The 27,966-nt window shown below is 43.2% G+C and overlaps 1 protein-coding gene across 1 annotated transcript; it reads left to right on the forward strand.

Annotated features, from left to right (window-relative positions):
• The first annotated feature begins 1,135 nt into the window (after nt 1-1,135).
• LOC143986788 (adhesion G-protein coupled receptor F3-like) lies at nt 1,136-27,966 on the forward strand. Its single transcript, XM_077485195.1, has 7 exons — nt 1,136-1,232; nt 4,346-4,404; nt 4,917-5,087; nt 11,063-12,424; nt 13,101-13,142; nt 20,051-20,104; nt 27,949-27,966. The coding sequence occupies exons 1-7, from the start codon at nt 1,136-1,138 to the stop codon at nt 27,964-27,966; spliced, it is 1,803 nt and encodes a 600-aa protein (XP_077341321.1).

Consider the following 27,966-nt stretch of genomic DNA (forward strand, 5'->3'; position numbering starts at 1 on the left):
AAACCTCTTCATCCCGTACAGCTAAATTTTTAGCACCTTTTACAAATTCACCTCTACAGATGGGTTTCTCATTAAACTTAAATTCCCTTTTAACATCTACAAGTTCCTCAACTACTACACAGTCATCAACAACATTTAGTACAGCACCACAATCCACTAGTATCTCAGCTACATCACAAACATTTACTACATCTGCACCTTCCACAGCAAGCATCTCAGCTACATTATCAGGGTTTTCTTCACCTTCATCAACCACCAATAGTGTCTCAAGGACTTCAGCCATTACATCGCCTCCATTGACTATGAGTTTGTTATCATCAATAGCAGCAGTAAGTTCACCCCAACCTTCCACTGGATCATCTATGACATCAGCAGTAGACACAACTAACACAGATACAACTTGGAGTGTGTCAAGTGGTGCATCTTCATCTCAAGCATACGTGACCCCTCAGATGTCTTCAGAAACTCCAGCCTTCAGCATGTGGTTTTCTACTTTCGAGACTCCTGCCACCAGCGTTGGTAAACAAACTTGACTTTCAGTTAAAAGTCTTGTACGCAAGAGTTATGTATGAAAATTTAGCATCAACCCTATTTCAGGATACACATATAAATCCGAATAACTGGCCAAACCCACAAGTGGTATTTCAGAGTTTGGAAAGTTAAAGAGGTACTGAACTTTGAAAGTTGAGCCCAGTAAAAAGGCATGCAGAATGCAAAGAACTAATCAGCATTATTGTCAGTGGTCTCCCTTCAGCTGATCTTTCCCCTTTTACTGCATACCTCCCATCTTTTTGAGATGGGAATGAGGGACACCTATCAGCAAAAGCATGCAGGCATAGGACGCACCCCATTCTACGCTCCCTTAAAGGAGAATGGTACCAAAAAAAAACAAGATTGGTTAAACCCGCAAGTGCTTTTTTACCACTACTATTCCTTTATATTGGCTTTTGAAATTTACAAATGCAGCAATTTAGAGATCAGACGAAAGGTTTAGTGCTGGAAAACATTTTTTGATAGATAAAAAGTGCATTTTAAAAACATCTATATAGATCAGATCAAATGAGGGACAAATGAGGAGGCATGAGGGACATTGCTCCAAATCAGGGACAGTTGGGGGCTATGTTACTGACTTACCATGTCTTGTTCTGCTCTGTGTCTCTATGTGAAGGTGGACATCTTGATAGAGGCAGGACTTTTGCTTCCACGTGTCACAGCTTCCAGCAAAGAAAACAGTGAGCACCACAGTAGTGACATCACCAAATCTCACTCCAGATCTCCTGAGACTAGCAAGCAGAGGCAGCAGTGCCTTAGATCCCACACTGCAGATATACAGATACAGTATATGGTAGTAGGCACAGGAGTGCATAGGCACACTCACATGGCAGGAAGTGCACCTCTATAAATGTACAGTACATGCTTCTTGTTATGGACACCATGTTGGAGAAGCTCTCCAACTCCGTATGCAGAAAGCCCTGTATGTGCAAATAACTATCAGGAAATAGAATAATAGAACAAATAGAGTAAAGGTGGATGTTGACTAGAATAAGGATGGGCACTGACTGTTTCTTATATCTGTTGTGTTTCAACCCTAGGTAATAATACAACGATGATGGTTATAACCAATTTTCAATTGTGGATAGAACAAGTTTCGCAAGTAAGTTGTGTTTCTGTTGTGTCCTGAACCTGAATAAAAAGAAGGATTCACTTAGGTGAACTGGATCGCAAGGGAACCTGCTGTTTAATCTGCAAGCTTGCCTGCAAAAAGGGATAGAACAGTTTTCTAAAGGTTCATTGGTCTTTACCCATGAATTATATCAGTTACAGAAGAGCAACCTTAGATCTGTAATCATTGATGTTTGCTGTAATACTAATGATAGAGGATGATAGAAGTGCTTGGATGCAATTGCCTGATCCAACTGCCTCCAGGGCAAAAGGATTGCAAAGTTCTGCATTTACAGCTTCATGGGGAGGAAAAGAAAGGAGAGGAGAGGAGAGCAGAGGAAAGGAAAAAAGAGGGAGAGCACACATGGGCCATTGCTTATCCTGGTATGGGGCAATAATAGTGAGAAAAGGTTATCATCCTAAGCCCTTGTACACACGGTCGGAGATTCCGACAACCAAATCCGTCGGATTTTGTCCGAAACTGTTGCACACACACGGTCGGACAAAGTTGTCGGAAAATCCGACGTGATGATGTTATTTCGTTACGACGGGACTACGTTCACGCTAGTAGCCAATAGCTTTGGTGTAGGAATTTGATCTGAGCATGCGTGGCACTTTGTCCGATCAGAATTCTCTACACATGATCAGAGTATGTCTGATCGGAGCATTTTGTCGGAAAATTTTACCAACAAGTTGGAAAACTTGGTCCGTCGGATACTCCGACGGAAACAGTCCGATGTAGACCACACACAGTCGGAATATCCGACAAAACGGTCCGATCGGACACATTCCGTCGGAATCTCCGACCGTGTGTACAAGGGTTAAGTTATTGATGCCCCCTCAGTTGCCAGTTGTCTGCCTGCCACTAGGGATGAACAGAACATAACTGGGGTTTCCCCTAAAAAAAATACACTCCCGGCCATTATCCTTGATTAGGGTCTGGTATCAATGTCAAGGGGGACCCCATTTAGAAAAAAAATAGATAAAATAGGAAGGAGGGGATATATCACCATGTCGGGATGTTGATGAGGACAAGGGCGGCGGTGCCACAATCCTGTCCTGGTGGGTGTAGGGGTCTACAGATTGAGGGCCCTTTTAAAAATAAGAAGGCTCCCAGATACTGCCCCCACCTCCCCCATATGCCATGCCTCTGCTTACATGGACATATAATATTATGTAGATTTGTAGACATGTATATGTATGTATTAGAACATATTGTCAACAATAAAACATTTTTTTAAAGCTGGAAACAAAAACTTTCAATTAAATAAATTCTTCAAATAGCCAGAATAGATAGAAATGTAAAGATACAGCAGTTGTTCACTAGGCTCACTAGCTAAAGCCTGACTTTAGAGTCTTCAATGTGATCTATGAGAAAGAATAACTTCACATTAAGAACAGCTGGAGAGATCAGGTATGGGTTGTTTTAAAGTTTCCTTTACTACTTGTCAAGAACATTTAGATTACTTATAATGTCTGTAGTCTAGGCAAAGGCTCACTTTAACCACTTAAAGACTGGAAGGATTTGCTCCCTTAATCACCAGGCAATTTCTTGCGATACGGCATTGTGTCGCTTTGACAGACAATTAAATTAAAACAATTAAAATGTATGTCCTTTGTTTCCCACAAATAGAGCTTTCTTTTGGGGGTATTTGAGCACCTTTGCAGGGTTTTTTTTGCGCTACAAACAAAAAAAGACTGTTAATTTTGAAAAAAAAAATTTGTTACTTTTTACTACAATAACTACCCCCCCACCCCAAAAAAATAAAAAAATAAAAATAAAAAAATTCCTCATCAGTTTAGGCTGATATGTATTCTTCCAAATTTTCACAATAAGCTTTTATTGATTGGTTTGTTATAGCGTCTACAAAATAGAGGATAGATTTATGTATATGTATTAGAACATATTGTCAACAATAAAGCATTTATTAAAGTAATAGCAATTAATATTCACTATTGTCTTCCTGCTTCTCCTCCCGGCCAATCAGGGAGCGGGTCCTGAGACCTGATTTGCCAGGGAGTCTAAGGACCCACTTCCTGTTTGGCTGGGAGGAGAAGCAACAGCCCCGGAGCAAGTATGGCGATCCCTGTCACCTGCCTCCGAAGGTAAGGCGGCCTCTGTCCATCCGTCTCCCGCGGGGGGCTGATCGCCACCGTCACGTCTGTCTCCCGCACGGGAGGGGAGGTGTGGGGATTGCCGCCTTCCCATCCGTCTCCTGAGGGTGGCGTTGTTTTTATGCCCCCCCAAAATATTGAGCATCAGCCGCCACTGCTCCTATGCATTGCTTTTCTGCCAGAACCAGATCTGTCTATCCTCCCCTGACAGAACGGGGATCTCTCTGTTTACATTGACAGATTCCCATTCTGTCTGTCGTTCTCGGGAGCGATCGCGGGTGGCCGGCGGACATCGTGGCTCGGGCTTGAGCTGCAGGTGTGCGCGCCCCTTAGTGGTTTCAAAGCGATCGATGTACAATGATGGCGACTCGCCCAGGAAAGCCAACCTGCCGCAGTAGCAAGTTAGTCAGATTTATAGATATAAGCGACAGCTAATTACAATTTACTGTTGTAGGGCTTCACTTTCTTGCACGGCCTTTTATACAGAGAGGGGGACACAAAAAATGTGCTAAATGATTCTATTTGTACCTGATTTCACTGATGCTTCAGCTGTCTCTTTTTGCGCCAGATCTAATCCATTTAGACAAACAACAGGTCTTATTTAAATTGTTTTACACCATCCTTGAAGTGAGTTTGTACTATAGGGAACCAAATGGTTACTGCTAAATCTGGTCATACATTATACAATTTTCTTATTCAATTACCTTTAGCTTTACCTTCAACTATGTAATGCAAGGGCCGTCCTTATGGCACACCAATTGTAGGTGTTTAGGTTTGACCTCATATTATAAAGTTTTGGACAAACCTTAAAGAAAATTGTAGAAGAACATTGTATAATGTATGGCCACCCTAAGCAAGTATTTTGTATTATATCACACAGATGTATGTGCTATACAGTATGTAAGAAGGTTTTAATTATAGACTGTAGATACTGTTGTCTATTTTTTTTAGACTGTAAATACTCTAGGTAAAGTGACATTTGTAGAAGAGATATATATATTGAATTGTATATATTTAATAATAATAATAATTTTATTGAATAATAGCATCCAGTATAAGATAATTGGTTCATGACTGTATGCCTTCTATATGGAGTTACTATTGGAACTATTTACACCACTATTTTCTCTTACATGTAGAATTTACTGAATTCTGGAGGACTTGACATCATCCATTCACTCTGGAGTTACACCACCAGCTCCTCTGCCGGATTTCGGCCAAATGATGTTACATTGGTTTTATACATCTTAGAGAACATCACAAAAAATGCAGAGTTATCTGGTCTCCGGTTTAGCGTAGACACGGTAGAAGTGAGTATCACAACAAAATACAATATTTAATTAGGTTAACCATTACTTAAATGGTTACTCATCATCCCTCAAAGCCCCTGAACCAACTTGAGGACTACAATGTAGACATCTAGCAGTGGCCACGTGTACTATATGAGTATTGCCATGTACAAACCTCAGCACTTCTTAGTAGTAATTCGAGTTTACCCGACACCCATTGCCCTCACAGCCATATTGACATAGCACCTCTTCACTGATTGTCAAATGTCTTTTGAAAAGTACTGTGACTGGAAGGAGAGAGCCTGAGATTGGTACAGCAGAGATTTCTGCAAACTCTGACCTGGAGTAAAGAACATGTGCATGGTTTCCTGGGTTACAGTGTGCACGTGCTAACGCAGGAAGAACTTGGCCAGGCAGCAGAGTGGGGGCGGAGCATCAGGACATCTCCTATGCAGTGGCAGCCTGTCCATATGGGGGGCAGGGGCACTGCCCCCCTTATCCATATGCCCACCCCCTAATCTACATGAAGGTTATCGGACACATGGATTTTTTTGAAGCATGTGATAAGAGCCTGAGGCTCTAATTGGCTTTAAAAAAAGGGTGGGCTCAGGGCACAGAGCACTGCACCCCAAGCCCAACCATTTGTGTGACAATAGCAAATTATTATTCACTATTGTCTTCCTGCCAATTAGGAAGTGGGTCCTGAGGCCTGATTGGCCAGGAAGTCTCAGGATCCACTTCCTGTTTGGCCAGGAAGAGAAGCAACAGCCCCGGAGTGAGGAGCATGATCCCTATCATCAGCCTCCTAAGGTAAGGAAAATATCCAAAAGTTTAATGACAACCAAGAAATATACATACACATATACAGTGGTGTGAAAAAGTGTTTGCCCCCTTCCTCATTTCCTGTTCCTTTGCATGTTTGTCACACTTAAGTGTTTCGGAACATCAAACCAATTTAAACAATAGTCAAGGACAACACAAGTAAACACAAAATGCAATTTGTAAATGAAGGTGTTTATTATTAAAGGTGAAAAAAAATCCAAACCATCATGGCCCTGTGTGAAAAAGTGATTGCTCCCTAAACCTAATAACTGGTTGGGCCACCCTTAGCAGCAACAACTGCAACCAAGCGTTTGCGATAACGTGCAATGAGGCTTTTACAGCGTCCTGGAGGAATTTTGGCCCACTCATCTTTGCAGAATTGTCCTAATTCAGTTACATTAGAGGGTTTTCGAGCATGAACGGCCTTTTTAAGGTCATACCACAACATCTCAATAGGATTCAGGTCAGGACTTTGGCTAGGCCACTCCAAAGTCTTCATTTTGTTTTTCTTCAGCCATTCGGTGGTGGACTTGCTGGTGTGTTTAGGATCATTGTCCTGCTGCAGAACCCAAGTTCGTTTCAGCTTGAGTACACGAACAGATGGTCGGACATTCTCCTTCAGGATCTCTTGGTAGACAGCAGAATTCATAGTTCCTTTTATCACGGCAAGTCTTCCAGGTCCTGAAGCAGCAAAACAGCCCCAGACCATCACACTACCACCACCATATTTTACTGTTGGTATAATGTTCTTTTTCTGAAATGCAGTGTTCCTTCTACGCCAGATATACTTGGACACACACCTTCCAAAGAGTTCCACTTTTGTCTCATCGGTCCACAGAATGTTGTCCCAAAAGTCTTGGGGATCATCAAGATGTGTTGTGGAGAAATTGAGACGAGCTTTGATGTTCTTTTTGCTCAGCAGTGGTTTTCTCCTTGGAACTCTGCCATGCTGTAGGGGTCTTTTGTGGGGTCTTTTGTGACCTCTTGGATGAGTCGTCGCTGCGCTCTTGGGGTAATTTTGGGCGGCCGGCCACTCCTGGGAAGGTTCACCACTGTTCCATGTCTTCGCCATTTGTGGATAATGGCTCTCACTGTGGTTTGCTGGATTCCCAAAGCTTTGGAAATGGCTTTATAACCCTTTCCAGACTGATAGATCTCAATTACTTTCTTTCTCAATTGTTCCTGAATTTCTTTGGGTCTCGGCATGATGTGTAGCTTTTAAGGATCTTCTGGTGGACCTTACTGTGTCAAGCAGCTCCTATTTAAGTGATGCCTTGATTGTGAACAGGTGTGGCAATAATCAGGCCTGGGTGTGGCTAGAGAAATTGAACTCAGGTGTGGACAACCACAGTTATAGTATGTTTTAACAAGGGGGGCAATCACTTTTTCACACAGGGCCATGATGGTTTGGATTTTTTTTCACCTTTAATAATAAACACCTTCATTTACAAATTGCATTTTGTGTTTACTTGTGTTGTCCTTGACTATTGTTTAAATTGGTTTGATGTTCCGAAACACTTAAGTGTGACAAACATGCAAAGGAACAGGAAATGAGGAAGGGGGCAAACACTTTTTCACACCACTGTACATTCAATTAATTAAAAACATATCCACCACAACTAAACAATTTCTATCGGGTTACCCAGTAGGATTTATGTTGAGAAGTGGTGTGACGAAATTCCTCTACCTGTTTCGCAGCAAACCGCTTTTTCAGGACGGCAATCTACAAAGCAGATGGTATAATTGCAATATATTAACAATGTAAATTTACACTGGATTATAAATAAGAAGACCGGCTCACCAACACAGCTAGAAGCAGCAGATCACAGGACCAAAAAAATTCCCCCAGCAGCGAATTACTGACTGTACTAGATGAAAAAAGATTTTGTGCACATAATTATATTGAGAGTTCATTAGTTCCATTTGAAAAAAGTGCATGTGCTTTATATAGTGTTGCTGATTTCCACTTAAGCATAAAAGTAGCCAAAAGATGAAAAAAAGGGATGGGGAGGAAAAAAGCTTATGCTCTGAGGAAGCTTGGTTACAAGCGAAACATGTAAGCAAGAAGCAAGACACCATCACGTCTCTTGTGGTGTGAGCACTGGTTTGTCCACCCTTACAGTGGACTATCTCTACTCATCCATCTACTCATCCCGACTTTCCGTTAGTGTATATTCTTAATATCAGGTTGGGAGACTTGGATTGGACAGTGCTGTATTGTCTTGTATAGTGTGAGGATGCTATGGGGACATTGCTATAAGGCAAATGATCCAGAGGAATACACTACATGCTTTGTAAAGTAAGATCTCTGTTGAACCCATACTGATGATCTATACATCAAGGCGATTGGGCCATATATATATATATATATATATATATATATATATATATATATATATATATATATATATATATATATATAGACTTGAAGCAGAGGAAACAAAGGACACAGAGCAGGATGTCAAACGGTGAGCTGTATCTGCCCCCTAAAATAAAGGGGATTTTATTCAGAATTAAACCCGTTTTGTTTCCCTGATCTCTGCTACCTTAATACCTATCAGTCTGAGATCCAAGATCTACCTGCATGATAATTATATAACCAATGTACCTTTGCAAAGTTTCCAACGAATTAACTTTTTTCCTCCCTCTCCCCCCCCCCCCCTTTTTTTTAAAACTTTTGTCTACTTTTATGCTTAAGTAGAAATCTCCAACACTATATAAAGCACATGCAATTTTTTCAAACGGAACTAACGAACTCTCAATATAATTATGTGCACAAAATCTTTTTACATCTAGTACAATCGGTAATTTTTTAGTCAGCTGAAGTTTACATTTTAAAAACTTTTTGAGTAGATTCGTATGTATGGGATGGATGTGAGTTGTGTATGGCTGGCTGTGGTGGACACCGGTGTCTTATTAAGGCCCCTTTCACACGGGACGGATCAGTAAAGATCCGCCCCGTGATGATCCGCTCGCTCAGCGGGGATCGCTCCATTGTCCCCGCTGAGCCGGCGGCGGACAGGGCGGTCTCCACACACTGTGCAGGGACCGCCTTGTCAGCTCTCCGCTCTCCTCTATGGGGATCGGATGAGCACGGACCGCCTGTCCGTGTTCATCCGATCCGCTCTGCAGACGGATAGAAAAATAGGATTTTCCTCCGTCTGAAAAATCGGACCATAGCGGAGGCGGACGATATCGGGTGTCTCCGGATGTTCATCCGCAGACACCCGCTATCCCATAGGGATGCATGTATGTCCGTATTTCATCCGCAAACGGATGGATGAAATACGGACATAATGTCTGCATGTGTGAAAGGGGCCTAAGACTTTCTTTGTCTTAATTTTAACTATTTGTGTTGGAGAAGGTTGTTTATTTACAAATATATTTTTTCTAAATATGAAATTAAAGGTGGATAAATAAAAAATCTAGTTCTTAAACCGGTTTATCCTCTCTGAAGAGTATCTTTGGGAATCTTTCCTGTGTGTTATTTATATGCTTGTATATTCAGAGGATTACCACCCTGGAGTTTTCTGATTGTTTAAAAATCTCCAGTTGACGGTGTTTATTAATTGTGGTATAGGTGGCCAAAATCAGTGAGATATATGTATACAAGTATATATATGTTTCTGAAACCTATCAACTCGAGTCCTCAAGGCGCCCCAACAGGTCATGTTTTCAGGCTTTCCATTATTTTGCACAGGTGATTTGATCAGTTTCACTGCCTCAGTAATTACCACGGCCGTTTCATCGGAGGAAATCCTGAAAACATGACCTGTTGGGGCGCTTTGAGGACTGGAGTTGAGAAACACTGTTATAGACAATGCTACAACAAACTTTTAACGTACCACACCATATGAAAAATCAGAACAAATTTTATTGCCTCATAGATCAAAATCCCCATTAGTTTCACAGTATACATTGCTGAGTTGCATTACACATGACTTGTGCATGACATAGCAAATGCACATTCAGTGTTAAGAGACTCCCATATTGACATCCACATGGAGTCATCTTGCTTGTTCAAAGCATTTTTCAGGTCAACGCCTGCTTCATCAGGAACATTAACACTTTAAAAAACATCTGTAAATGCAAGAGAACAATTAGAAATTCATATCCAAAATACAGTTATTCCATTACACACCCTTGACAAATACCAGAATATTTCTACCTGCACCAGTCATAAACACAACCAATTAAAAACAACCACTGGATGGACCATTCCTCAAATGAAGAAGACCCAAGGTGTTCTAGTCTGGTAAGTGTGTCAGAAAAAACAAATTATTGGTGACAATAAATTGTGTAAATAATTCATAGATCATTATCCATGCGTGTCCGTACACTAAATTCAAATAAAACTCTATACATTTTATTATATGAGAGTCCATGCTATTGTCGCGTTTATATTCATTTATATTCATTTATATTAATTTAAAAAAACTATTTAATATTTCAAGACTCGTGCTAGATCCATGCTATTGTCCCAACTAATTTAAAGATCCATGCTATAGTCCCAACTAATTTAAAGATCCATGCTATTGTCCCAACTAATTTAAAGATCCATGCTATTGTCCCAACTAATTTAAAGATCCATGCTATAGTCCCAACTAATTTAAAGATCCATGCTATTGTCCCAACTAATTTAAAGATCCATGCTATAGTCCCAACTAATTTAAAGATCCATGCTATAGTCCCAACTAATTTAAAGATCCATGCTATAGTCCCAACGAATTTAAAGATCCATGCTATAGTCCCAACGAATTTAAAGATCCATACTATTGTCCCAACTAATTTAAAGATCCATGCTATTGTCCCAACTACACACCTGATCTCCAATAATTACTTTGTGGAGAGTAGGGGTGTAGTTGGGACAGTAGCATGGATCTTTAAATAATAAATTGTATACACTATCTGAAGACAGATAGCTGAAGACCAGTGTTTTATACTGTATGCAGTATATGGACAACTATTAAAGAATGTATCAGTATATGAATATGGAACATGCCATTGCAGATCTGTTTTTAAACATGTATGCTCCCTGTCCCAGTGCATGAAATATACAATAATCACTGGTTAGACAACTTATGAAAAGAGCAATCTCCCCGCAAGCCTTTTCTCAAGTTTCAGATGTGGCTATAATACAACCACTAATGTTGAAAATATTCTTCTATTTACAGAAAGTACTTGTGATTGTTGACCATCTTAATAGTGCACTTTGCTCCAAGCCTGCAGCTAGTTTGGAGAATTCTGTTGGTCCACAGTTGCTGAGATGTCTCGAGAGCTTCTTTTCACTGATGTCAGTCACCTATAAATCTTTCACTTTATTCTTCAAACATTTCGACTTTTACTGCTCGGTGTCATCTTGTGAAGATTTAAAAGAGAATGGGAATATGCAGTTAGGTACTAGCAGCCTGTTGTCACTTCCTAATAATGACATTGAGTTTCCTCCTGAGTGTTATGTAAATGTTTTGTCCATGACTTACAAACCACCCGAAAACATCTTTAACAGCCAGTATGGTAAAGATGGAGAGAAGCTCAACTCCTTTTATTTGGCCAGTGCTATACAGACACATGTCATGATCTTAAATGATAGAAGTTATCATATGGCAAACATCAATATGACCTTCATGTGTGGTAATTACTCTTGTGACCAGACTGCCGTATGTGTGTTCTGGGATTTCCACCTGAGTAATTGGTCATCAAATGGTTGCGTTACGGAAACCACCAATGGATCTACCACCTGCTTCTGTACCCATCTGACGTCCTTCTCCATTTTAATGTCAAGCTCGGTGTCAATAGGAAACTTGGATTCTGTTATTTTGGATTACATCACAAAGGTCGGACTTTCATTCTCCATATTTGCTCTCATTTTCTGTATCGCAATACAGATTATTCTCCTAAGAAGAACCCATAACCGCATGGCATCACACAGATACTGGACTATCCTTCACATGTCTGTGTTCTTGTTAATAAGTAACATCTCATTCATAGCTTCAGGTTTTATTCACCCAGCGATTCAAGAAAAGTTGTGTGATGCCTTCACCTTTTGCACCCATCTTTCCCTAATGGGCTTCTTCTGCTGGACCTTGGTCCAGGGTGTCTTTTTGGTCTGTCGTTTAGTTTTTGTCTTCCACCATGTCACTATAAGAGAATTTGTAGTTCTCTCAGTTTTGTTGGGTTACATCTGTCCTCTGGTCATAGCTGTGTCTACTTTCTTGCGGTACTTTCCAGATAATTACAGAAGTGAAGAGGCTTGTTGGTTAAAGGGCCCCTCTGGCGCTTCTTTGGCCTTCACTATCCCAACCATAGTTATTATGGTTGCAAATTTCCTGGTACTCATCGTTGTGATCCATAAACTTCTGAGACCTTCAATCTCCGAGGCAAAGAATGAGGATGAAGAGGTGATAAAGAAGCTGGCAAAAGCTGTTGTCTTTTATACTCCTCAGTATGGCTTGACTTGGGCTGTTGGGGTCCCTTTGCTGGCAAATAAAAATGCTATATGGTTACACTACATGTTTGACATCCTCAATCCTTTACAGGTATGTGACTTTCAAAATGTATTTGGTTAGCTCCACCCTTCTCCATATTTTTAAAAAAAATAATGTGATGTTATAAACAGTATAAACAGGGAAAAAATACTTTTTTAACCTCTAGTGTGGGAGCCCAATAGTAACATTGAAATTTGTTTTTTGTTTTTTTGTATATACGTTTTTTAATGTAATCCAAATTTTTGGAACGATTCAAATTCAGATCTGTCCAAAAATGATCAACCGATTCAATTCTGTGTGAAAAATAGCTGGTTGTTAAGGAGCTGGCCAGGAAGCCAGCCGCCATGTCCTTAACAACCGATGACTCGTTAGCTGTCAGCGGCTTCCCTGCTGGTTATAAGGATATTATTATTACTATACATGATTTCTATATTGAAAACAGTTTGTGCAGCGCTTTACAACATGAGGACAGACAGTACCATTATAATACAATTCAATAAAGGGGGAATCAGATATATACAGTATTTTTACCTGATACTTTTATCCTCCCTGCACAAGACCCCGCAGCTCCTGCACCCCCGTGCTTTAGCAGTCTTTAATGGTGACAAGAAATAATACTTCACTGACCCTAAAACACAGAATTTCTCTTTAAATATTAAAAAAACGAATTCTGTAGTAATACAACATGTCTGATTGACTTCACCACCTTAATTCTTTCCTCTTTCAGGGAATCTTCTTATTGATTTTTGGGTGTTTCCTGGATAAAAAGGTTAGTATGCTGATTTTGTAAAAACAAGCATAGCATTCTCTACTATATACTGTATAGCTATAAACACTATATTACCAAAAGTATTGGGACATCTGTCTTTACATGCATATGAACTTTCATGGCATCCTAGTCTAAGCCCTTGTACACACGGTCGGACATTCCAACAACAAAATACGTCGGATTTTGTCCGACGGATTTTGTCCAAAACTTGTGTTGCGTACACACAGTCGCACAAAGTTGTTGGAAAATCCGATCGTACGTAACGTGATGACGTTATTTCGTTATGTTGGGACTACGTTCAACCTAGTAGCCAATAGCTTTGGTCTAGGAATTTGATCTGAGCATGCGTGGCACTTTGTCCGATCGGAATTCTCTACACACAATTGGACAAAGTCCGATCGGATCATGTTGTCGGAAAGTTTTATAGCCCAGCTCTAAAACTTTGTCAGTCAGAAATAGTCCGATGGAGCCCACACAACATGGTCCGATCTGACATTTTCCGTCGGAATGTCCGACCGTGTGTACAAGGGCTTAGTCTGTAGGGTTCAATACTGAGTTGGGCTACTCTTTGCAACTTTAACAGTTTCAACTCTTCTAGGAAGGCTGTCCACAAGGTTAAGGAGTGTGTCTATGGGAATGTTTGACTATTCTTCCAGAAGCAAATTTGTCTATTGGGTTGAGGTCAGGACTGTGCAGGCCAGTCAAGTTCCTCCACCCCACACTTGCTCATCCATGTCTTGATGGACCTTGCTTTGTGCACTGGTGCGTAGTTATGTTGGAACAGTAAAGTAGTGAGTGTAAAGCTTGTATAACAGTGTAGATTTGCTGTCCCCTCAAAATAACTCAACACACGGGCATTAATGCTACAATTTGTTATGTTGAAGGGACAGCAAATTTACACTGTTTTACAAGCTGTACACTCACTACTTTACATTGTAGCAAAGTCATTTCTTCAGTGTTGTCACATGAAAAGATATAATAAAATATTTACAAAAAATGTGAGGGGTGTACTTACTTTTGTGAGCTACTGTATATATGCTTTTTCACTTAATTATGTGCTCTAGTATCAGGTATGGCCTGAATTATTGACAGAAATAATACCATATGTTGCTTTAAAGCATCACTCCACTTTTGTTGAGAAAAAAACATTCCCCTCGGGTGATCTATGTACATTGCAAGGATGATAACAACCTTTGTTGCAGATTCCTGAAGAAATCCCTGTGTGTTTGTCTGTGCCTCTGTACTGAGTGGGTCTAATGGGAGCGGTTTCATAATTAACTGTCAGGTGTACAGCTGCAGGGCACTAATGACGACATATGCTGGGCCTGCATCCCTTTAGACATGCTCCTATTGAAAGTATCTCCAAAAATTTAATTTTTGTTGCAGGGGATGCCTGAAATCTGACTTGTATCTTAGGCAGACTTCTGGGAAAATTGTTGAGCCAATCACACACAAGCAGGAAATTATGTTTCTGGGGAGTGGCCAGTACATATTCTGTGTACAGAACAACTCCAGGTAGCCATATTGAAAGGCATTCTCAGAAAATTACAGTGGCTGCAGATTGAAAAGGAAAGTTCATTTTTAATAACATTCAGTCACAATATGATTAGTGTCGCAGTTATATGCAATATATTATTTTTTCTTCGTTTGCTTTTTTTTCCCTAAGAAAGTGGAAATACCCTTTAAACATCTGAGCCCATTCTCACCTACTCATCCTATATGTGCATTTTACCACACATTACTACAATGCACATACTACATTGCATTTCAGAGCTTTACAGTTCCATTAATATTCAATGGCACCCCAATGCCCTAAGTAAAACCCCAGCACACCCACACTGCAGAGCACAACAATGCAAACACACATTTCATCAATTTTCATGAAAAAAAATAGTGTTTGTACAATTTTGGCTGATTTTGTGGTGTATTGGCAGCCCTTTCAGGTTCATGTTAAAATGAGACACAGTGTAAGCCCTGAGAAATTCCCAGACTGACATTGGTGATCTCATTTTCCAAATTCAAAATGCCTGGCTGGATCCAACACCGTTCCTTTCTGAGACCCTAAAATCGAATGGAGTCCTGATGCCTAATCAACATACCAGTTGCAGGTACTCAGAAAGGAACCAGAGCCAGTGGATTATTATGACATCCAGGGAATTAGTATTTTCAGAAGGTCTACATACTTCCTCAGACAGGGCAGGATGTGGTCTTCATAGTATCAGACACATGTAGTCTTCATAGTATCAGACACATGTGGTCTTCATAGTATCAGACACATGTGGTCTTCATAGTATCAGACACATGTGGTCTTCATAGTATCAGACACATGTGGTCTTCATAGTATCCCACATATGTGGTCTTCATAGTATCAGACACATGTGGTCTTCATAGTATCCCACACATGTGGTCTTCAAGTATCAGACACATGTGGTCTTCATAGTATCCCATACATGTGGTCTTCATAGTATACCACACATGTGGTCTTCATAGTACACCACACATCAGAATACTGTATGTATAGGCTGTGAAATTCCTTTCTCAAAAAGGACTCACCCAGCGTATGCAAAATTCTGACCACACAATTTGAATGTCACAACAGAGATTGAGATAATGTAATGCCGTGTACACACGACCGGGCTTTTCGACAGCAAAGGTCAGACGGAACAAATCTGTTGGACAATTTGATCGTGTGTGGGCTCCATCGGACCTTTCCTGTCCAAAAATCTGACGGACTTTAGAAATAGAACATGTTTCAAATTTCTCCGCCGGAACTCCGCCGGACCCAGTTCCTATGGAGAAATCCGTTTGTGTGTATGCTAGTCCGCCCCCCCCCCCCCCCCCCGCTGGCTGAGGCCATACAAAGTATTCTGCACACAGTAATGAAATTTAGCAAGCCCACTACCTGAGCATCTTCATCCCCACCCAGCATCCATCCGATTTCCACAACGCATCGCCACCCAAGCCCAGCACCATCCATCCCTCCAGTCTCCACAATGCATCGCCATCCACGCCCAGCATCATCCATCCCTCCATTCTCGACAACATATCACCACCCATGCCCAGCACCACCCATCCCTCCAGTCTCCACAAAGCATCGCCACCCACGCCCAGCACCATCCATCCCTCCAATCTCCACAACGTATCGCCACCCACGCCCAGCACCATCCATCCATTCCGACTCCACAATGCATCGCCACCCATGCACAGCAACAGCCATTCCTCCAGTCTCCACAACGCATCGCCACCCATGCCCAGCACCATTCCCCCCTCCAGTCTCCACAAGGTATTGCCACCCACGCCCAGCACCATCCATCCCTCAAGTCTCCACAATGCATCACCATTGACGCCCAGCACCATCCATCCCTCCAGTCTCCACAACACATCACCACCGACACCCAGCACCATCCATCCCTCCAGTCTCCACAACACATCACCACCGACGCCCAGCACCATCACCCTCCAGTCTCCACAATGCATCGCCACCCATGCCCAGCCCCATCCATCCCTCCAGTCTCCACAACGCATCGCCACCCATGCCCAGCACCATCCATCCCTCCAGTCTCCACAGCACATCGCCACCCACGTCCAGCACCATCCATCCCTCCAGTCTCCACAACACATCGCCACCCACGCCAAGCACCATCAATCCCTCCAATCTCCACAACGCATCACCACCCACGCCCAGCACCATCCATCCATTCCGACTCCACAACGCATCGCCACCCATGCACAGTAACAGCCATCCCTCCAGTCTCCACAACGCATCGCCGCCCATGCCCAGCACCATTCCTCCCTCCAGTCTCCACAAGGCATTGCCACCCACGCCCAGCACCATCCATCCCTCCAGTCTCCACAATGCATAGCCACCGACGCCCAGCACCATCCATCCCTCCAGTCTCCACAACACATCACCACCGACGCCCAGCACCATCACCCTCCAGTCTCCACAATGCATCGCCACCCATGCCCAACCCCATCCATCCCTCCAGTCTCCACAACGCATCGCCACCCATGCCCAGCACCATCCATCCCTCCAGTCTCCACAGCGCATCACCACCCACGTCCAGCACCATCCATCCCTCCAGTCTCCACAACGCATCACCACCGACGCCCAGCACCATCACCCTCCAGTCTCCACAATGCATCGCCACCCATGCCCAGCCCCATCCATCCCTCCAGTCTCCACAACGCATCGCCACCCATGCCCAGCACCATCCATCCCTCCAGTCTCCACAGCACATCGCCACCCACGTCCAGCACCATCCATCCCTCCAGTCTCCACAACACATCGCCACCCACGCCAAGCACCATCAATCCCTCCAATCTCCACAACGCATCACCACCCACGCCCAGCACCATCCATCCATTCCGACTCCACAACGCATCGCCACCCATGCACAGTAACAGCCATCCCTCCAGTCTCCACAACGCATCGCCGCCCATGCCCAGCACCATTCCTCCCTCCAGTCTCCACAAGGCATTGCCACCCACGCCCAGCACCATCCATCCCTCCAGTCTCCACAATGCATAGCCACCGACGCCCAGCACCATCCATCCCTCCAGTCTCCACAACACATCACCACCGACGCCCAGCACCATCACCCTCCAGTCTCCACAATGCATCGCCACCCATGCCCAACCCCATCCATCCCTCCAGTCTCCACAACGCATCGCCACCCATGCCCAGCACCATCCATCCCTCCAGTCTCCACAGCGCATCACCACCCACGTCCAGCACCATCCATCCCTCCAGTCTCCACAACGCATCGCCACCCACGCCCAGCACCATCCATCCCTTCAGTCTCCACAATGCATCGCCACCCACGCTCAGCACCATCCATCCCTCCATTCTCCACAACGCATCACCACCCACGCCCAGCACCATCCATCCCTCCAGTCTCCACAACGCATCGCCACCCACACCCAGCACCATCCATCTCTCCAGTCTCCAAAATGCATTGCCACCCTCGCCCAGCAACATCCATGCCTCCAGCCTCCAAAGGTGTAAGAGTGTTAAAATAAAAGTGGGTGCACCAAAGGACACAGTGGGATGGCCTGTGGTCGGATTCGGTGGGATGACCAGTGGGCGGGCCCTGGAGAATGTTGAGGGTTGGGCCCTGGGGTCCCAGGCCTAAAGCTGTGTAAGGGGCCCCAAAATTTCTGTTGGCTGCCCTGGGTATATTATAAAACAGTGAAGTGCCATAAAAATATAAAGTTTGTGTAGTAGAACGCAAGCACCAATTATGAGTGTCCAAAGTAGTGCTGAAATAAACATGCAGGTGACTCCTTGAGGGACCTCCACCACTTGGAATACTAGCAGCTCACCTCCAAAAGTGGAGCCTTGAAGTAATAGGGTCACAAACAATTGTTTTTTATTGTGTATTAAAGGAGTACAACTTACAAGCATATCACTGCAACCCAGTGCCCAGTATACAAGTGTGTACAATGTGAATCGGTGATGGTCACAGGTGATGTCACATGATTCCCGTCCGTACATGTTACGTCCCAGGGGCGGGATTCATCGGCGGAATGAGGACAGAAGGGAATCATGACGGCAACCGTGGCCATCGCTGATTCACAGTGTACACACTTGTATACCAGGCACTGGGTTGCAGTGCTATGCTTGTAAGTTTTACTCCTTTTATACACAATAAAAAACAATCGTTTGTGACCCTATTCCTTCAGTGGTCCACTTTTGGAGGTGATCTGCTAGTATTTCAAGTGGTGGAGGTTCCTCACAGAGTCACCTGCATGCTTATAACAGCACTACTTTGGACACTCATAATTGGTGCTTGTGTTGTGCTACTATGAACTATTTTTATAGCTCTGCACTGTTTTATAATATATTTTTTATGGGATTTCATCATTTGACCCTGAGTGTTCAGCGGCTTTATGTTTTATAGGGTTTAATTGCACTGACTGATTTCCATTTATATTAAAAATAAGTGCCTATACTGTTTAAAATCCAATAATACACTGTCTCACCCTGCTCTTCTCAGTTGCTCTATATTTTTTGGCAATGTACCTAAAATGTAGAGGCTGATCTGCTGACAGTCTAAAGATTTACTGCTACTGCGGGGCTCTGGGCTTCAGCCACTTTTTTGACAATCATCAATCAATTAGTTTTTTTTAACACTCAGTTCACTGACTTCAATGAGGTTTGGATTCGGCACCCAAGCTTTACTAATGTGTTCCAAACCCTGTTGGAACTGAACCCAGGTACATTCGGCTTATCACTATTCTTTCATAGAAAACGAAATAATATGCATTAAAGTGGTTGTAAAGCCTAAAGGTTTATCACCCAAATGTATTCTATGCATAAGGTGAAAACCCTTGAGGCTTTACAACCACTTTAATGCATATTATTATTTTTTTTTCTATGAAAGAATAGTGATAAGCTGAACGTACAATAAAAAACCTTCTGTGCTGCAGCTCCTCCCAGACCCCCCCCCTTTTTTCTTACCTGAGCCCATCCTTTCCAACAACGTACACGAGCACAGCGGCTCTAGCCGCTGTTTCTCACCTCATTGGACAGATTGATAGCAACAGGAGCCATTGGCTCCCACTGCTGTCAATCAAATCCTGAGGAGCCATTGGCTCCCACTGCTGTCAATCAAATCCTAGACATGGGAGCAGGGGGGATGGGGCCAAGTCCAACTGTCTGTGTCCATAGACAACTCAAAAGCAAGCCCGAACGGGTGCCCCCCTCATGGAAAGCGGCTTTCCGTGGGGGCACCAAATGAAAAGGAGGGATCAGGAGCACTAGCGGGGGACCCTTGAAGAAGAGGATCGGAGCTGCTCTATGCAAAATGATTGCACAGTGCAGGTAAGTATGATATGATTGTTATTTAAAAAAAATGGAAGGTCACAACCACTTTAATGTAATTGTGTTTGTGATTATGTTGTAGGTGATGCATCTTCTGCGGAAACGTTTCCTGAGGAATTTAGCTACAAGCAGCATAGTGAGTGATGTTGTATTATGTGTGTGTGTGTGTTTGTGCATTAGTGCTAGTTCACACTGGTGCGATTTCTCATGTGACTCGAGTCACACAAAATGGCATGGCAAAGGAAATCACATTGTTTTCAATGGTGTCCATTCACATCAATGCAACTCTGTGCTGTCCAATTTTGGGAAAGGTTCCTGTACTACTTTGGTGCCATTTTAGTTTGATTTGGCACCATAGAATGTGCTAACCACATCCAATGTTGCTTCAAAGTCGCACTACATAATCACACTGCAAATCCAAAAGCGTATTGCAGTAGTGTGAACCTAGCCTTAGGTATAACTAGTGGCATTGCTAGTGGGTGGCTTTTGGGGCTATAGCCCTGAATCTGGGACCCATAGCCCCAAGTCTCTGCCGGGGTCCTCTAGGGACCCTGTTGTAAGTGGGGGGCGCTCTCTGGGGACCCTGTTGTAAGTGGGGGGATTTCTGGGGACCCTGTTGTAAGTGGCGGGCTCTCTGGGGACCCTGATGCAAGTAGGGGGCTCTCTGGGGACTCTGATGTAAGGAAGAGGCTCTCTGGGAACCCTGGTGTAAGGGCTGGTTCACTGGGGACCCTGATGTAAGAGGGGCTCTTTGGGGACCCTGATGTAAGGGGGGCCCTCTGGGGACCCTGATGTAAGGAGGGGGCTCTCTGGGGACCCTGATGTAAGTGGGGGGGCTTTCTGGGGACTCTGATGTAAGGAGGAGGCTCTCTGGGAACCCTGATGTAAGGGGGGGCTCTCTGGGGACCCTGATGTAAGGGGGGCCCTCTGGGAACCCTGATATAAGGGGAGCCCTCTGGGGACCCTGATGTAAGGTGAGGGCTCTCTGGGGACCCTCATGTCATTGGGGGCTCTCTGGGGACCCTCATGTAAGTGGGGGGCTTTCTCTGGATTTATACACACACAGGCAAACGTATATTACTGTATATACGTGTGTATGCCCGCCCAAGCATTTGACGTTCTTTACTACGCTGCTATGGGCTCTAGCCCCAGATCTTTTGTAGACCTAGCAACGCCCATGGGTATAACATAATTTTTTTTTTTTTAGCACAAACTGATTAAACCAAAATGTGCAACATTTACCTTATAAAAAACACTTAAACCGGAGTTCCACCCTAAAGTGGATCTTCCGCTCATCGGAATCCTCCCACAGTTGGCCCCTTTTGGGGGGGTGCAGATACCTGTCTAAGACAGTTATTTGCACCCACTTCAGGGCATAGACTTCCACGGGAGTCTATGCCTCTTCCTGTCCCACCGCGCTGTCTGCTGGGACACACACGGGTCCCAGAGACAGCGCGGACCATTCCTATTGCGCTGCATGACTCGCCTGTTAGTGGGCCCTGAGGACAGGTTGATGACCACTGATCTAGGGGATGGATCATGGATAAACTTGCCCGAATTTGCCACATGTTTCGGTAACATTAAAGACACTGAAGTAAATGCTTGCCTGGATTAGGCACAAGGAGTTCTTAAATGAACTACTGCCATACAATTGCACTGAATTCCTTTGAAACGGTAGGTAGTTTACTACAAGAATTAAGAGGCAGCAGACCACACAGCAATGTCAATTTGGCCAATAGCAGGACAATGTGAATAAGCAAGGCTAGGCCCAAAATTACTAGTGATAAAGAGCACAGGCTGGGTTTATACTACAAGAATTAAGATAAGACAGGAGATACAGGAATGTAATATTGTCCAGCATAGAGATAGTAGGCCTAACTGGTGTATGCCTACATTTTATTTATGGGTATGGGGGGGGGGGATGTGGAGTGATATAATGTGAGGTGTTTTAGGTGCACATTATTCTTGCATTTAGTTTTCCTTTTATTTCAAATGATGCAGCAACATCCTGCAAACTGAATGCTGCTCTCTGCCCCCCCCCCCCCCCCCCGCCACCTTAAAAAATCAACAGAAATTAAAACAGAAAAAAGAACAGAAAATAAATAAAAAACAAAATACCACCCTTGAAAAGCTTACTTTTTATTAAGGGAGTAAAGCAGTTTAACCTAAAATAAAAACAATATACCTCCAAAATAATTGAAACCCCCAAAATAACACCCACTTGAAAGAAAAGTGGGTTTTTGGACAAACCCCCCCCCCCCCAAAAAAAAAACGTTGCTATGGACTGTGATTGCTGATCTCAATTCAACCACAAAATAAAATAAAAGATAGCACACCTCCAGTGATAAAAAGGGGGTATATTTTCCAAGCAGCTAGCAATCTTAATTAAAGTACTTTTTTATTCTCCATATACAGCTTTCCCTACAATGGCTCTGAGCCCCCTGCCCTTTTATAATTAGACTGACTTCTAAGGCTCCATGCACACTGAAGCTGATAAACTGCAGTTTATTGGCGTTTGGGCGTTTTTTGTAAAAGCCCATAAACTCCACTCTATGTTAGCCTATGTGTCCATGCACACATGGACGTTTTTCAGCTTTAATGAGCAGTGGAGTTTATGGGCTTTTTTCTGAACGCCAGAAATTCGCGTTCAAAGTGCCGTTTTTCAGCGGCAAAAAACGACAAACGCTCATTAACGCTCATTAACGCTCATTAACGCTCATTAACGCTCGTTCATTAGTGTTCGGCATTCTATTTTTCAATGCATTGTGGGATTTTTGGAGTGTCCTCTGTGTATTTTTATAAAAAACGCCCATTAACGCTAACGCTGTAAAACGCTCATTAACGCTCATTAACGCTAGTATAAAACGCTGTTAAAAGCAGGTTTTTCAACCAGCGTTTTCTGCCAGCAATCTGGCGTCCAGAAATAGCTTTTTTGAGCTTCAGTGTGCATGGAGCCTTAAAGCGGGACTGCACTGTGGAAAAAAATATTAAAAGCCTGCAGCTACAAATACTGCAGATGCTGACTTTTAATAAATGAACACTCACCTGTCCCGGGGTCCAGCGATGCCGGCAGCCGAGGCCGATCGATTGCTCGGCTCTCAGCTGCTGCTGCCACCATTCTAGGTGAGGGAATCAGGAAGTGAAGCGCTGTGGCTTCACTTCCCGGTTCCCTAATGCGCATGCGCGAGTCGCGCAGCACAATATGAATTGTCAGTGCTGTCTCTAGGACCCGTGTGTGTCTCAGCAGACAGCGCGCAGGGACAGGAAGAGGCATAGACTCCCGTGAGAGTCTATGCCCGGAAGTGGGTGTAAATACCTGTCTTTGACAGGTATCTGCAGCCCCCTCTCCCCTGAAAGGTGCCAATTGTGACACCGGACGGGGGGGGTTCCGATCAGCGGAAGTTCCACTTTAGGGTGAAACCCTGCTTTAAAGCAGAGTTCCACCCAAAAATGGAGCTTCCGCTTTAAATGAAAGTGACCCCCTGACATGTCACGTTTGGCATGTCGTTTTTTTTTGGGAAAGGAGCATACTGTTTTTACAGGCACCATGGTCCCACTTCCTCCCCTGGCTCCACGATGCCAGAGGAATTTCTCCTCTCCCCCCTCCCTCCCTGAAATTTTCTGGAACACATCACAGGTCCCAGAAGATTTCCTGGCCATTCACAGCACGGCTCGCGCATGCACAGTGCGTGCCCAGCTGTGAAGCCACAGTTGGAATGCCGGCGCCTTGGAGAGGAGGGGGAGAGGAACGGAGCTTTATGCGCCCACATCGCTGGACCGTGGGACAGGTGAGTGCCTGATTATTGAAAGTCAGCAGCTATACTTTTGTAGCTACTGACTTTTAACCACTTCAGCCCTGGAAGATTTTACCCCCTTTGTGACCAGAGCACTTTTTACAATTTGGCACTGCGCTGCTTTAAATGACAATTGTGCAGTCGTACAATGCTGCACCTAAACAAAAATTGCATCTTTTTTTCCCACAAATAGAGCTTTCTTTTGGTGGTATTTGATCACCTCTGTGGTTTTTATTTTTTGCGTTATAAACAAAAAAAAAGCAAGAAAAAAAAACAATATTTTTTACTTTTTTCTATAATAAATATCCCCACAAAAAAAAAATTTCTTCATCAGTTTAGGCCAATATGTATTTTTGTCTCACAAATAGAGCTTTCTTTTGGTGGTATTTGATCACCCCTGCGGTTTTTATTTTTTGCGCTAGAAACAAAAAATATATTTTTATACATATATATAATATTTTTTACTTTTTACTATAATAAAAATCCCCCCAAAAAGATTTTTTTTTTAAATAATTTCTTCCACGGTTTAGGCCAATATGTATTCTTCTACATATTTTTGGTAAAAAAAATAGCAATAAGCGTATATTGGTTTGTGAAAAAGTTATAGCATCTACAAACTATGGGAATGATTTATGGTCAAGGGGTTAAATGTGTGTTCCCCTAGTGTGTTCTAACTGTATAGGGATAGGACTGAGTAAGAGAGGAGACATATAGCTGTTCCTACTTACTAGGAACAAACGACATGTCCCATCTCCTCTGACAGCACAGGGATTTGTGTGTTTACACACACAAATCCTCATGCTGGCACTCATGTACAAGATCGCGTGTGACCGGCAGCGATCACGAACAGCATGCGCGCTCTGGTGGCCAAAAAGAGGAAGGATGTACCTGTACGGGCTTTTACCCAGGAAAGCCATTCTGCTACAGTATATCTGCGTGAGCCGGTCGGGAACCAGATAAATGGGTGGAACTCCGCTTTTACTAACAGCCACCTTATTCCCTTGTAAGCATGCTGACAGTGTTTATTATGGTTAAAAATAAAACAAATATTCAGATTAGTCTGCATATAAATTCTCTGGAAATCCTAAAGCCCCAAGATTTGCCTTTGACCGTTAGTAGCTGCAAACCTTAATCCCATCCAATACAATTTTTTTGCGCTTGGGTTAATATAGATCCTAACATATAGCAGCTAGCACAGTATTATTGGGGGCAATAAACAGTAACAAGTGGTAATGGTGCAACGCTGAATTAAATAAAGTCTGAGTTGAAATGAAAAAACATTCAAATGGATGTTCTTAAGCTGTGTAACAGTGATAGCTGGAAGCCGTCACCAACACCCAATCACACTGACTCTTACCCTAAGGCAATAATATATAGACAGCAAGTATCATCTGACGCCAATCTCAGCAATCCTCCACTCCAAAGATATCCCACCCCTCTGAGCACGATAGTGACAATGCCAGATAATGGATCCCGGTTCAGAGAAATATTCCATCAACCACCCATACATACTCAAACATAAATGGAAAAACCTCATTGAGCAGACATCCCAAAAATGATTTACTTAAAAGTGAAGACATCATCTGATGACGAAACGCAGAGGGTGAAGTTGGAATGAGGTTTGTTACATTTATGTGTGAGAATACCATTGCCCTGGTGAAAAAATCCTATTGACCCTTCATATGGGCGGTTGATGGAATATATCTCTGAACTGTCATCCATTATCTGGCTAATCGCGCTCAGAGGGGTGGGATATCCTTGGAGTGGAGGATTGCTGAGATTGCCATCAGATGATACTTGCTGCCTATATGTTATTACCTTAGGGTAAGAGTCAGTGTATGATCGGATGTTGGTGACGGCTTCCACCTTTCACTGTTATACAGCTTAAAAGGTAAGTTCACCTTTATAGAAAAATCTGTAAGGTGAACTTACACAGGACCCCCTCCCAGTCCCCATCTCCCTCAGTCCCGCTGACCTGCTAATCTCCCATTCTGAGCTCCAGTATCCGGGGGCTTAGAAATGCCTGCAGCTTAATCTCCTAAACGTACCCCGCCAGGAGGGATGTTTAGGAGCATTCTATTTGGTCAGTGCAAATACACTGACAAATCAGAACCCGCATAGTCTGTGCTCTCAGCAGGGAAGAAGAAGAGTGAATGTGGAGAGGATTTCTAATCCCCAGAACCCTGAGGCGGCTATACCAGGGCTCAGAGCTGGAGATCAGGTCAGCGGGACTGGGGGGGGTGAGGAGGGGGTCCTGTGTAAGTTCATCGTACAGATTTTTCTGTAAAGGTGAACTTACACTTTAACCACATGCCGACCAGAGCACGACGGTATACATCAGCACAATGGCACAGCTGGGCAAATGGGCGTACAGGTACATCCCCTTTTAAGGAGCAGCATTAAGGGGGCATGCGCCGTGTGCTCTGTGACTGCGGGACTCGATGTCGGAGTGAAAGAATGGGGAGATGCCTTTGTAAACATGGCATTTCCCCATTCTGCCTAGTGACATGACAGAGATCACTGCTCTCTGTCATCGGCAGCAGTGATCTCGGTTATGTCAGTGGAAGCCCACCCCCCCCCCCCACAGTTAGAATCACTCCCTAGGATATACTTAACCCCTTGATCGCCCCCTAATGTTTAACCCCTTCCTAGCCAGTGTCATTTACACAGTAATCTGCGTTTTTATAGCACTGATTGCTGTATAAATGACAATGGTCCCAAAATAGTGTCAAAAGTATCCAATTTGTCTTCCATAATGTCGCACTCCCAATAAAAATCGCAGATCGCCGCCATTACTAATAAAAAAATTTATAATAAAAATGCCATAAAACTATCCCCTATTTTGTAGACGCTATAACTTTGGCGCAAGCCAATCAATATACAGGTATTGCGATTTTTACATATCGGCCTAAACTCAGGATTTTATATATATATATTTTTGGGGGATATTTATTATAGCAAAAAGTAAAAAATATTGCTTTTTTTTCAAAATTGTCGCTCTTTTTTTGTTTATAGCGCAAAAAATAAAAACCGCAGAGGTGATCAAATACCACCAAAAGAAAGCTCTATTTGTGTGCGAAAAAGGACGTAAATTTTGTTTGGGTGCAACGTCGCACAACCGCGCAGTTGTCAGTTAAAGCAACGCAGTGCCGAATCGCAAAAAGTACTCTGGTCAGGAAGGGGGTACATTTTTCCTGGGCTGAAGTGGTTAAGAACATCCATTTGAATGTTTATGAACTTTTTTAATTTCAACTCAGACATTATTTAATACAGTGCTGCACCATTACCACTTATTCTGCACTATGACCCTATTTTACCGTAATTATTCAATTATTCTGTGGTCAGAGATAATGGATACATTATTTTTTGTTTTCTTCAAGGGAACAACATTAAACACCTATGGATGAATCCATTACGGTAAGACACAAGCGGACAATTGCGGTATTGATTATTACTTATTGACCCAATATTACTGCTTTCTAGATCCCTTCCCCGCTCACTGGATGGAGATGATGATGTGGATTCATAGCCGTATTCACAGGCTAATGGTAGAGAGGTAACATAGGAAGATAACACCAGGGGATGTGTGTCATCTGCCTGGCCATGTAGTGTGATAGAAATGTGTAAATCACAAAACTGTCTTCACAGAATCACAAATCCTTTAGAACGGCCATTCTCAACCAGGGATTCCATGGAACCCTGGGGTTCTTCCAGTGGTTGCTAGGGGTTCCTCCAGTGGTTGCTAGGGGTTCCTTGAGCTGTGGCTGATGAACCACCTTGTTGATGGTGCCTGCAGAGTTCAAGGTTCAGCATCACTTAGCAAAGTCAGCAGCATGACACAAAATATATGTTTAGCTGACTTTAAGTGTGGCATTCTGAGCACCATTTTAAGGGGAACATTCTTCCTATTGACCACCAGTATAAGGGGCATTGTTCTATTGACCCCTGATGAATTGGTTTTAGTAAGGGTTCCTCGAGACTTGAAAATTATTTTTGGGGTTCCTCTAGGGTTAAAAGGTTGAGAAAGCCTGCTTTAGAAGGATAAATAAATAAATGGTTTAATTCATTCATTTATAATAATATACTAATAACGAAATAAATCATTTAAAAAATATAAATAAATACATGTAGGTGGACATTCATCTTTCTGACTGGCATTAACTTTAAATCCTGTCTTCTTCTACAGGACGTTTTGGAAGATTGA

This window comes from Lithobates pipiens, unplaced genomic scaffold (genome assembly GCF_037356315.1).
Source record: "Lithobates pipiens isolate NorthernLeopardFrog02 unplaced genomic scaffold, aLitPip1_a1.2 Scaffold_18, whole genome shotgun sequence".
Classification (NCBI taxonomy): Eukaryota; Metazoa; Chordata; class Amphibia; order Anura; family Ranidae; genus Lithobates; species Lithobates pipiens.